The following is a 14,070-nucleotide window of genomic DNA, read 5'->3' as shown; positions in this document are numbered from 1 at the left end:
GCACCGAGGGGCAAGATCGGGGTCCTGAAGGGAAGGAATAGGGATCTGAAGAGAAAAAAAAAGAAAGTACCAAGGGTAAGATAAGACAGTTCAAGGTAAAGACACGACTGAAGGGCAAAAATATGACACTGAGGGGGCAAGAATAAGATGTCGATTATTGTGTTGAAGGTCAAGAAGTGGGCACTGATGAAAAGATGATGACATGATGAGGGCAAGGAAGGGCAAGAACAGAGCACTAAAGGCCAATACCAGGACATTCAAGGGTAAAATCAGTGTAGTAAAGGACACGACCAGAACTAAAGGAAAGAACAAAGCACTGACGGGAAATATTTGGGCACTGAGGGGCTTAACGGCGATGAAGGTTAAGAAAAGAACTCTGAAGGCTAATAACAGGAAGTTGAAGTGCAGGAAAACAGCAATGAGAGGGCAATAAAGGGAAGCAATGGGGTACTGAAGGGCAGGAAAGAACGTTGAAGGGGAAGAACAAAGAACTAAAGGCTAATGAATTAAATGACCAAAATAGGCAATGAAGGGCAAGAATAGATCACCAGGGCAGCAAAGGGTAGGGACAGGGCAGTAAAGGGCAAAGCACGGTGTTGACAGGGCAAGAACTCGGCACTGACAGGGAAAGAGACGATGGTTTAAGGGCAAAACATCACTGAAGGGTAAGAACTGGTATTTGAGGGAAAAGAATTGGGCAAGAAAGGCAACTGAATTGCAATAAAAGACAGCTTAAGGGCAAGAACAGAGCCTTAATAGGGAAAGACAGGTAGCTGAAGGGGGCAAGAACAGGACACTATAGGGTAATAGGCCGATGACAGGGTAACAGCAGGTTGCCGATGGGCGAGAACAGGGCTTAGAAGGCAAGGACGTCAGTATAGGTGAAGAGAGCTGGTTCGTTTTATTTTATTTTTTTTTTTTTTGGGTGGTTGGGTAAATCGTACCGTTCTGAGATGCCGTAAGGGGTCAATACAGGACAGCATTTGAAATGGGGAAGAGATTAAGGACACTAATGGGATAATTCAGTGATGGGGCAAGACGCTCAGGATACTGAGGCGTAGACAGATGAAATGTATACTAGAATAAATATATTGCTGTAGGAGAAGGTGGGAGGAGGTGCCATTAACAGCTATACATGAGACAGTCATAAAATCAAAATCGATTATTTCAAAAGAATTTAATAATCTTGTCAAACAATCTTATCATTAAAATGTGTAAAAAAAAAAAAGTCTGTGGCAATACAACTGCGAACTGCGTATTCGTGACGCACGCATGGATATATATATATATATATATATATATATATATATATATAATCCCTGGGGATAGGGGAGAAAGAATACTTCCCACGTATTCCCTGCGTGTCGTAGAAGGCGACTAAAAGGGGAGGGAGCGGGGGGCTGGAAATCCTCCCCTCTTGTTTTTTTTTTAACTTTCCAAAAGAAGGAACAGAGAAGGGGGCCAGGTGAGGATATTCCCTCAAAGGCCCAGTCCTCTGTTCTTAATGCTACCTCGCTAACACGGGAAATGGCGAATAGTTTGAAAGAAGAAAGAAAGATATATATATATATATATATATATATATATATATATATATATATATATATATATATATACACACACACACGTATTCCCCATTTCCCGCGACAGCGAGGAAGCGTAAAGAACAGATGACTGAGCCTTCGATACCAAATCCTCACTTGGCTGCCTTCTCTGTTCCTTCTTTTGGAAAAGTAAAACGGGGGGGGGGATACCCAGCCCCCCCCCCACACACACACCCCTTTCAAGTCGCCTTTTACGACACGAAGGAAATAGGTGGAAAGTATTCTTTCTTCATCTGTTCCTGGCACTACCTCACTAACGCGGGAAACGGCGATCAAGTATAAATAAAAGAGCATGTATCACATCATGGAAATTAATCTGGAGTACACAAAACTAAAGCCACCAACAAGGCATTTAATTATCGCTTACAATGTACGCGGAAAAAACAAGGATATACTGAGGAAGTAGAAGTGCACACAAGTAAACATTCTCAGCTGATACCTCGATAATTTCCATCAGAACAACACAAGTAGACAACGAAATGATCTTAAATTAAACCCAGCCCTCCCTCATCGTCACGTTACAATTATCCCTCAAGAAACCTATGGTAGAGGCTCCGGTGTTCACTCGCGATTGCGCCCTACACAACACAAGGTCTTTGTCCACTTCGGCCCCAGCCTCATACTGTCTACAGTGACGGAAACCGACGACCACCACCAATATCAGTCCCATGTATACCAGCCCTACGTAAAGTCATATTGTATCCATGGTACGTGGGGTTAGGTTAGCACGATCATGTCAGTGGAGGCAAAAGCTTTGTGCTGTCATCTCAGTGGAGGCAAAATGCTTTGTGCTGTCATCTCAGTGGAGGCAAAAGCTTAGTACTATCATCTCAGTGGAGGCAAAAGCTTAGTGCTATCATCTCAGTGGAGGCAAAAGCTTAGTGCTATCATCTCAGTGGAGGCAAAAGCTTAGTGCTGTCATCTCAGTGGAGGCAAAAAGCTTAGTGCTATCATTTCAGTGGAGGCAAAAAGCTTAGTACTATCATCTGTGGAGGCAAATCCATCCGTGAAAGCTGATGATAACCAAGGTTCGTACCGTCGCGTTCAAGGGTTCTGTCGTCGTGTTCAAGGTTCGTACCGTCGCGTTCAAGGGTTCTGTCGTCGTGTTCAAGGTTCGTACCGACGTGCATTAAGCTTCTAATCATATTGTTCAAGAATCGTACCATATTGTGCTCAAGGGCTGTGCCGTAGTGCTTTGAGTTCGAGTCTCGTTGTTCAAGTTGTTAACATTTTATTTTTCGTCAGACTCAACCATATCAGAAGGGTAGTAAAGGCGAAATAAATACTGGTTACCAATGTCCTAAATTCCTTTGAATACCTGAACAAGATTGTCAGAGAACTGTCTGCATAACTCAATGATGAAAATAAAAATTTCAAGAGAAAAGAAACCCTATCCACAATCCGTTGAGGTGTCTGCATTACAGTAGTGTCGGGTTCAACTGGCTTCAACGCCATCCAAATAATACTGTTTGGATATACAGACTAATTTGGCTAACTTGCATCACAGATGTACAGTAGTCTGGTTGACTAAGAGCTGGAGCTTCAAAGCTCATCTTCGAATGAAAGATACAAGGGAAGAAGAGAAACTTTTTATCATTTCAAATTCCTTTAAAAATATGACCATTTTCATATTCAGCAGTTCATTAAAAGAGAAAAGGTTCTATAGGCAGGAGTATGTATTTGTCGAATCATTAAAATTCAACTAGAAGAACAATGGAGACTAAATTTAGAGATAACAAGGAACATTTAAAAAAATGCCTCCATTTTAATACAATAGTACACGACTGAAATTAGTAGACAGACAAATCGCTCTAAACCATGTAAGTAAATACATTCGAGGCAAAACTTATAATTTAGTTATTAGAAGAAATCTGGGGTTCTACATAATCCATTGCTGGACTGAGCACATCAAAACCTAATAGAAAAATTACTAATGTGTCACTGAAACGGTGCAATACATGCATTAACAAAATAATCTTTTACCAAGGGCTTAAAGGCTGCGTTTACACCAAATGAATTGAGTCAAGTTAACGTTACGTTTGAGACGCAATCACTCTGTCTTGCCACTCAATACCTCCAGCTGGAGACATAAGACTAATCCTTTTGGAGTGTCACGAACCTATGTAGCTTCCTCTGTAGGCCTTGTCCAGTTCTTGTAAGGTGTCAGACACATGTTTGAATACCGTAAATCAATTGCATCAACACCAAGAAAGATGTCGAAACTGTTTTCTATCTGTTGTAAAATTAGGAAGGTCCCGTGCACTTTTCACTGCATGAGAGACTTCTATACTTGTTTTCTCATCTGTTTCACGTACTCCAAGATCTGGCACTCAAATCTGGTCTTTTGGAGTTGCCTTCATGTATACACAATCGGTCTCTCCTCCTCTAAATCGCCAAGTATTCGATAAAATATATATTTCAGCGAGAAAATGTGAGTTCACACTGCTCGAAATCAGGCTGGGTTAGTTAACAAACCTAGCGCGTGTCGACTGTTTCGGTGTGAACGGGAATGAGTCAATTTGACGCGAATCAAAAGACTCTAATGAATCGACACGGATCGACTCTTTTGGTACCGGCAGAGCGAAAAAGGCTGTGTTTACAGGAAAAAGGGAATGATGGCTCCTTCTCCCATCTGCTCGGAGACGACAAAATTACTCAACAGCTGGGTTGACTGTGGACCGATTGCCGTGACCAAGATTCGAATCTAAGCGCTCGACCCTTGGCGGCCCGTGAATGCCTCACAGTTAAGAACGCTAACCGATACAACACGGAAGAAGTTCAGAAATCTTGTAAACTAAACTCAGACGAGACCAGGGTGATGGCTATGTCACGTTAACTATGAATAGCGTCGTGTCTAGTGCCACGATTCTATGAGGTAAACAAAAATATAACGGATATGATTTGACAGTTATATGAGGTAAACTAGAACGTAGAGTGACTGGTTTGACAACTGATATATATATATATATATATATATATATATATATATATATATATATATATATATATATATATATATATATATATACATAAAAAGGCGTGATGACTGGATGAAGGTAAATAATGCAGTGGCTGGGGTGACAGCTGTCCCATATAAACTTTATTATAACGTAAGTGAAACCTGCTCTCCATCATCTACTGTGTAGAACATGTGGCCTCTGAACAATACATACTGTATCATGAACCATAGCATTTCAGCTACAAATTGGACCATAAAATATGCTGACAGGTAAATTAACATTAAACATCATTACCCGAGACTCTCCTGTCATCCGAATACTTGTCACGCTACTTATAATATGTAGGGGGCAAGTATGAAGTCTGTTGTGGACGAGAGAGCTTGGGAAGCGAGTCAGTTGTTGTTCGCTGATGATACAACGCTGGTGGCTGATTCGGGTGAGAAACGGCGGAAGCTGGTGACTGAGTTTGGTAAAGTGTGTTGAAAGAAGAAAGCTGAGAGTAAATGTGAATAAGAGCAAGATTATTAGGTTCAGTAGGGTTGAGAGACAAGTCGTCTTGATTAAAGTATAGGCGAAAAAAAAGTTGTGACGCCTTCGTTCCTAAAGGGAAACGAGTCGCCCAGGTTGGTTAAACAAACAGGTACTAGAGACAAGGATTGAAAAATGGTGGGTGGATGGCACGTAGCCATATTATCTACCCTCTCTCATGACTGAACACAAGTCATGCAAGCAATACGTGGAAGCAGCAATATGGCAGGACTAATCCTTATCATGGCTCACATGTGCGTCCCCACCTCGAATATTACGTACGCTCTTGGTCTTATGAAGAGGGGAAAAAAAATTTTTTTATAGCAGTGAGCTGTCATGAGGATTCCCAGAGGCAAAATCAAATACTGTGCAGTTGTCTACATGAGAAATGATTCAACTTTAAAAGACTTTAAAAATCATAATGGAATTCAAAACTGACATTAGCTTTACAGTCGTATCCAAGCAGTTACACAAAACTGAATTAATCTTTCAACGATACGTAATGAATGAAAACTGAGTAATTAACTTCGAACGAGGCTAAATGTATCTACTTCAAACACACGGAATGAACTGCAATTAAGAGCAGCTGAAAGAAACACCATGAATACGTTCAATTATATGCATGAATGTCTCACATTTAGTCCACGACTGACATTAATTGCAACCCCATAAATATAAAGGAATACCAGCATGTCACCTTTGCTTTTCTACCCTCTGCAGCACACAAAGACGTATGTTCTGATCTGCTATCACAAAGACCCATGGGAGGACCCCAGTGGTCTGTCGCTATTTGAATTCCTATCTAGACCAGCAACTGTTTTCATAGATAATACCATGCCATCTAGTATGCGTGTGTATATATATATATATATATATATATATATATATATATATATATATATATATATATATATATATATATATATATATATATATATAAGCGTAAACCTCTCTCACCACTCTTCCCTCCTTACATGTTTCCTTTTTTCCCCCCACTTAAGCGGGCCCCAGTCTTCTCCCGCTCCCCCACCCCAGGTCACTAATGAAAGCTTCGAGATAGCGAGTCGATATACCCGGTTGGAAGTGGAGGCCTGCCTGGCTGTGTTACATCCACATAACATGAAAAATCTAGTCATTCTTCATGGCTGCAAACATTGCCACGTAAGAAAAGTAGATATGCTTAATCAAAGGCATTTCATACACATAAAATGAGCTTTTATTGTTATTCATTAGCCCTGATGAGTAATAAGAAGGACACATTATGTTCCAGGGACACAGTAATATTGCAAATAAAACGTTACCTTAGTATTGTCTGTTGACACTGAGAGCAACATCGAAATCAATATTGAAAATAATGCACTCAGCCATGCACTTGATGCACCTTTCGTCTTTACCATTCGTAATGCTTTATTACTTCGTAAAGGTGCATGGCCACAGCCAAAGTATACTCCAACCATCGTAAATCAGAGAAATCAAAACTACGACGCAATTAAATGAATTTTAAGAATGTAAACCAAGCAACAAAGGCCACATCAGCCCCACACCCAACCGACAAGTGGTTACCACAAAGAGAAACCATATACGTGGACGAATTATACATGTGAATAACCAGGAGCTCATTCATAACCCTAAAGTGGATTATGTGAATCCCTACAGACACCGAGGGAGAGGGAAGGAGGGGAGTGGCCAGCCAGAAGTTATGGCATCTGCCGCTAGAGGCTCTATCACCAGAAACATGGCAATTAGGATATCAACAATGGCTCGAGATTATATCACTCTGTACGGCTCAACACCCCATGGTGTACCTTTGTAAAATCAACAACATGTCATACAACTACTTGAAGCTCAGACAAACAAATATACAAGTACTGGGGGGAAAAAATATAGAATAAAAGTCTTGCCTGACATGACAACACCATTTCATACAAAGAAACTATATTGTACAAGACCAGCGAACATAATAAGCATGACGGTCATATGATGAAATGGAGCTGACATACATGACCCACGGACAAACATTTCCTACATAAACAAGGGTCGTGATAACACAGAGAGAGGCGTCCCCTGACGTAGAGGCACAGGTGAGTATTTATAGAGAAACTGGCATCAGCTCCGCCCATATCCTCCCCGCCTCTCGCGGCGCGAGTTTGAAAAAACATCGACCTTAACATTCACACTATAACCGCTAGTAAACGGGCGGTCATGCTATGTATAATGGTGAATATCTTTATATATTTCTTACGATATAAAGGCTTCCATGTTAGTATATAGTTCCCGTAACCTATCTCCATAGCGATATAAAGGCTTCCATGTTAGTATATAGCTCCCATAACCTGTCTCCATAGCGTGAAGTAGTTCGCGCTAGTTAATGTCATTCATTGTGTCATTCATTTCGTGTTTTCTGTTACAGTAAAGGGTCGTTCTGATACATCCAGCAGTTGAAGGTATCTTGGGGATACAAAGAAAAAAAATGTCATGAAAACTAAACTATTGAAAGAGACGTCTGATGACCGATATACACAAAGTTAACAAAGGGATCCGTACGCAGTCCCCACACTTCTAGACTGACCAGTCCCCACACTTCGTGGCTGACCAGTCCCCACACTTCTAGACTGACCAGTTCCCACACTCCATGACTGACCAGTCCCCACACTTCTAGACTGACCAGTTCCCACACTTCTAAACTGACCAGTCCCCACACTTCTAGACTGACCAGTTCCCTCACTTCTAGACTGACCAGTTCCCACACTTCTAGACTGACCAGTTCCCACACTTCTAGACTGACCAGTTCCCACACTCTATGACTGATCAGTCCCCACACTTCTAGACTGACCAGTCCCCACACTTCTAGACTGACCAGTTCCCACACTCCATGACTGACCAGTCCCCACACTTCTAGATTAACCAGTTCCCACACTCCATGACTGACCAGTTCCCACACTTCTAAACTGACCAGTTCCCACACTCCATGACTGACCAGTTCCCACACTTCTAGACTGACCAGTTCCCACACTCCATGACTGGCCAGTTCCCACACTTCTAGACTGACCAGTTCCCACACTCCATGACTGACCAGTCCCCACACTTCTAGACTAACCAGTTCCCACAGATACCGCAGGAAGGGTACAGGGTAAGGTACCAGAGGCAGGTACCAGAGGCAGGTACCACAGGTACACTACACAGTAAGGTACCAGAGGCAGGGAAGAGAGTAAGATACCCCAGGTACACAACAGGAGGCAGACCAGGCCAGGCCAGGCCCAGACCAGGCCCAGACTAGACCAGACCAGACCAGGCCAGGCCAGGCCCAGACCCAGACCAGACCAGGCCAAGCCAGGCAGGTAGGTAGCGGCCAACACGCGGGGCGCGCTGGGCGAAGGTGGCGGACACTGAATCCAAAATAGAGCACAGGTTTAAACATTCTCCGGTCAGTTGTGGTGGCGGACTGTGGTGGTGGTGGTGGTGGTGGTTGGAGGGAGGATGGAGCTAATAAAGTAACACCACCAAAATTACAGTGTATATCTTTAAATGGGTAAACCGATCATACTTATCATGACGCATGGGGATTTTTACAGCGAGGTGTCTTGTCTGACACACACACACACACACTCACACACACACACACACACACACGTCACCCGTGACCTTATTAGAACCAATGTGTCACCAGTCACGTCACAATGTAAGGCATCAGTTCACCAGTCACGTCACGATGCAAGGCATGTCACGCTCCCTACCGACACACATACACACACACACACACACACACACTTTCATCCCTGAACATGTTTGCTGAGATCATGTGGGCTGTCAGGGAATCGAAGAGGGTGTCACATGAACTTACAAACGATCCTAAACAACACCTTACAACACCTGAACTACGTTGTGATGAAATTTAACCCGAGCACTAACTGTACTGAGGACGGGACATCAGTATTGTGAGTAATATGTGGCTGAAAACTACTTTGAGAAGTGTGTGTGTGAGAGTGTGTGTGTGTGTGTGAGAGAGAGACCTAGGGGGTCTATACTCTCGGACCATCGCCTGAAAATCACGTCTGATATGTCTACTGTTCAGGAGGTAAACTGCCTAACTTGGTTCATACTGGAGACAAAATGTACCATAAAAACTGCTCATATTTCACAGTGGGTTTAAATTACGATATGCGTTCCAACTTTAGTCTCCTCGCTTGAAGATACACAGAGAACTGATGATGTATGGAGCGGAATGACGAAGAGAGTGCCAGCATTAACGATGCCTACCTACTGCAATGTGAGGCTTGAGGCCGTGTGAAGTTGCAAACTTTTTAGAAGAACTCGATGCGGATTTGAACTTGACCATGACCCTGAAATTTCTCAACCAAACTGACCAATGTCGACAGTGGACAGGTCTTTGAAAGGTACACAGTAATAGCAACATAAAGATCATAGCAAGCACTAAGTACATAAATGTATTAGAGAATAAGTAGAGTAGTACTTTTACAGTCTACAAATTATAAATAAATGGAATAAGACAATAATCCAATTGTTAATGTAATGGTGTTCAAAGTTAAAAAAATTATAAGATAGTAAAAAAAGTTCAGTATTATTAGACTGGGCTAAATAGATATATATATATATATATATATATATATATATATATATATATATATATATATATATATATATATATATATATATATATATATGGGTATTAAGTATTATAATAACCTCCAGCGAAGCTGACTTACGAGGTATAACAAAGGGTTGAGCATGTTGAAGTTGTAGAGAGGATTTTAATTGGTGAGAGGTCCGCCAGGGGAGAGCAAGGTGAGAGTAGGTCCTCAAACTCTCACTACTACAGGTGAGAGCGAGAGAGAGAGAGAGGGCGCCACTCAACACTCAACACAACACAACAGATCAGAAGGAAGAAATACCGTAGCAGAGGGGTTGCCAGTCCAGGAATCCGTCAATAATGGTTCTCACAATTCCTTCAGTCAGGCGAAGGAGGCGGTGTCAAACACCCGACAATGGAACATTGGAACCCTAGGGGCTGCCAGCTGGGGTTGCTTGCACTGACCGAGGGGCGAGGAGGGGCGGCGAGGGCTAGTGTTGCACTGACTCTGGTCTTTGTGGCTTTAGGGCTCTGGTGTGGCACTGGCCCTGATCATCACACGGGCGTTACTATGGCACTGAGACGTATCTGTCACTGGTTGCTCGTGGGGGGGCGCACTTGAAGCAGTCGCTGGTATTGTGAGGAGGCGACTGCGACAGCGACGCCGGCAGCTTGAGTTGCGGGGCGCTAGTGTTTGCCGTGACGCTGGTCTGGGGGGCTGGTGTTGGGTGGGCATCTGGTGGCCAGACTTGTGTAATGGCCAAATTTCACCACAACGGCTGGGGTCTGACGCGAGGCGTCCCACGGCCCTCTGTCGCTCCAGATGTCTGGATAATGTCTCTGTGGCGGCGGCGCGTGTGGAGAGACTAAGGGCGTCGGGAGGTTGGTGGACGAGGCTGGTCGGCCATCACTAGTTGTGGTGGTGAGGCAGAGGCGTGGCACTCCGTCCTCCCAGCACGGGAGCCAGCACCAGTATGACTACCGGAGTGCCAGGCGGAGGCACCCTGTGGCACCCGACCACATCCCCGCCACTCCGCCACTCCAACCTCACCAGTCTTTAGGCTCAAATGAACACGAAACCCCAACAGTTCTTGCTGGGGTGTACTACAAGACGCTCGGTTAACTGAAGTGTTTTTGAGGTTAGGGTTGTTGGAGTTGGTGGTAACTTGGGGGTCCTGGCTCGGTGCCACACGGAAGACTGGTTCCAACCCCCTCAACTCGCTTCCTAGAACCTCCCTCGTCGCTGCCAAACCCCCGGGCAACCCCCGTGTTTGCTTTCTCAACCTTCCGTATGTAATATACAGTCAGGTCGTCCGTCTGTCCGTGGCCCTGCAAACGGTGGCTTTAGTCTGAAAAAAGGGTACCTCCGTCGTGGGACAGAGGCGTTGCCACAGAGAGATGTAGAATGCTGCGTCTCCCACCATCTCTCTCTCTCTCTCTCTCTCTCTCTCTCTCTCTCTCTCTCTCTCTCTCTCTCTCTCTCTCTCTCTCTCTCTCTCTCCACACACACACACATGGAGCCACTGTGTCACCTGTCCTACTGTCCTTCGATGTAAATCGAGAGTCAGGTACAGCCACCAGCACCCCTCACTCATCCTCACCCCATCACGTTTCCGGATTCGATTCAACCCTTTGAACATGACAGTACGGAAGCCATCCATCCCCACCAACCCCATACACACCCCACACCTTGCGCACAAGGGCGCTAGAGACCCTCGGGTGAGCTTGGTTAGCCTTGGGACCTGACCCATCCCACGTCAGGTCGAAGGTCAGGCTATCCCACTCATGGGTCGCGATTTTTTCTTTCTTTGAGTTCAGTGGCTTTTACGATGCAGTGAGGAGGAAGAGGATGTTCCGTTTTCGCACATCTGCATCCTAGGCAATGCTACCCCATCAGTCCCCCTCCAACCGATCCCCTCCTCTTCCACCCACTCCCTCCCCTTCCACCCATTCCCTCCCCTTCCACCCATAACAATGGTATAAAAATAACAGTCATGATGTCAATAAAAAAAAAACTGGTACTGATATAAGGGTAGTCTTATCCCTACTTCTACACTCTTCCTAATTACATGTGTCTTTATATATTCCCTGCCGTCTTCCCAATTACGCGTGTGTGTGTGTGTGTGTTCGTGTCCACACTACTATTCCCAATTACGTGTGTGTGTTCGCGTCCACACTACTATTCCCAATTACGTGTGTGTTAGTGTCCACACTACTAAAACAATTACTGCCACATTTCTCGCCTTAAAAATAGGCTGTTCTGGCCAAGATAATCGATCTATCTCTGGTTCTTTCAGTGGCACGTTGGGCAGGCCGAGCAGCTCTTGGCCACCCTAACCTGGGCAGGCCGAGGAGCTCCTGGCCACCTTAACCTTGGCATACCTGGTGTCTACCTAGTCTGGATGACCGTAAACAACCAGGAACTCGAATTGGGAATCAGGTTATCCCATGATACAACAGGCCAGGCAGTAAGACTTTTAGAGCAAACAGATACGAACGAACATTTTTATTTTTCCTTTGAATTTTCCAAAAGAAGGAACAGAGAAGGGGGTCAAGTGAAGATATATTCCCTCAAAGGCCCAGTCCTCTGTTCTTAGCGCTACCTCGCTAACGCGGGAAATGGCTAATAGTATGAAAGAAATCACATGTTTACCAAATGGCGTCCGAGCTTCGTCTCTTCGATGTATATCAACTGACTGTTATATTTCTCTCTTGTGTCTCCCCTGATGATGTGATTATTACATGAAAGTGCACCTGGGAACTTATCGTATTTCCTTTTCCCCGTGGATTCATATAAGGGTATATATATATATATATATATATATATATATATATATATATATATATATATATATATATATATATATACACCCTTGCGTATCATAGGGCTGGCCTTTGACCAATTAAAAGGTCAGGTCAAACGGCTAGGGATCATAGCCATGGGTTGTACTACCCCCGTCTTCCAGGACGCACCATCGGGCTCACACCGTCGCGCTCAAGGATCGCACCGTCGGGCTCATGCACCGCACCGTCGGGCTCATGCATCGCACCATCGGGCTCAAGCACCGCACCGTCGGGCTCATTCACCGCACCGTCGGGCTCATGCATCGCACCGTCGGGCTTAAAGATCGCACCGTCGTGCTCAAGGATCGTAACGCGATGCTCATGGCAGCGACAATCTTGCTAATCGGTTCGTATGTTACTTCGAAATCTTATATTCACTATGGAGCACACACACACACACACACACACACACACACACACACAGACACTCACTCTCACACACACACACACACACACACACACACACATTGCTATCCGTAAATACATCAACGGATGACCAAGACACCGTCGGGCAAGGAGGAGTGGCCATGAGACGGCACATCATGGCGGCGGGAATTACCGGGGTGTAAAGGCTGCCTCCCTCCCTCTCTCTCTCGTCCCTGACTCACAGTACACTAAAAATACGCTGCGGCAACACTCTGTGCAGCTAGCACCGTGCAACACCAGGATGCTCCTCAGTGCACAGTCCTTACAACACAGAGCTCTAGGAGGGGGACCAGGTGTTGTCACAGGGGATGTATAAAACGGAATAATCATTTCTAAAAATACTGTGTCGATTAGTGTGCTCAAGACTATTGTTAGTGTGACATTTGGACAACAAGGAGAGTCATTTCGTGTATTTCAAACAATGTAAAAGAAAAAACTACTAAGTAATATATATATATATATATATATATATATATATATATATATATATATATATATATATATATATATATATGATTTCTTATAACGAACCTAACGTTAACTGGTGTTACGGTATAAACTTGCCTACCCTCGCTTATCAGGACGCCAATCAAAACCGTCTAATCTGGCTTATTACAGAATAGATGTTGGCAATGAATCAGGTGCAGCAGGAGAGCTCCCTCCTCTGGTGCGTGCCAACACGGTGACACCAGCTGATGATCGCACTGCCAAAATTACAACAGCCAATGCGCTCAATTTGTTACACACTTAAGTGTTGCCATTCACACTACTTCCTCCCCAAGTGTGGATAACCCCCATGTGACACTCCCTGAGGCTAATGGGCATCTTATAGCATCACGCTACGTCGTACGCAAAACTGTATAGCCTTCAATGATAGATGAGCGACGAGAAACGGTCGTTGGCTGAAACTCATCCGCCGGTATCAACTCAGGAGCAGTACTGAAAACGGACTCGATTTCAATCACACGTTTTCCATTTTCCATAAAACGCATACAGTGAGTCTAACAGCTTCTGTGCTGTTGCCTGAGCAAGACTAATATTACAGGACTTCGACAAATACAGACTGACTGTAAGGCAAGTTGCACATACGGACCGAGAGCTTTGAAGTACATTTGATACA

General features: G+C 44.2%; 1 protein-coding gene across 12 annotated transcripts in view; it reads right to left on the bottom strand.

Annotated features, from left to right (window-relative positions):
• Positions 1 to 14,070, bottom strand: part of LOC139750965 (uncharacterized) — a 115,509-nt gene that overhangs the window by 47,738 nt on the left and 53,701 nt on the right. The window contains exon 1 of one of the 12 annotated variants that reach the window (XM_071665933.1): positions 9,817 to 10,875. The exons of 10 other annotated variants lie outside the window; for them this stretch is intronic. In XM_071665933.1, the coding sequence (XP_071522034.1) occupies positions 9,817 to 9,840 (24 nt within the window). In that variant the 5' untranslated portion in view covers positions 9,841 to 10,875. Of the gene's footprint in view, positions 1 to 9,816; positions 10,876 to 14,070 lie in introns of those variants that run through there. One more of the 12 variants, XM_071665934.1, reaches the window with a different exon arrangement.

This window comes from Panulirus ornatus, chromosome 10 (genome assembly GCF_036320965.1).
Source record: "Panulirus ornatus isolate Po-2019 chromosome 10, ASM3632096v1, whole genome shotgun sequence".
Lineage (NCBI taxonomy): Eukaryota > Metazoa > Arthropoda > Malacostraca > Decapoda > Palinuridae > Panulirus > Panulirus ornatus.
This window is presented reverse-complemented; position numbering and strand designations above follow the sequence as displayed.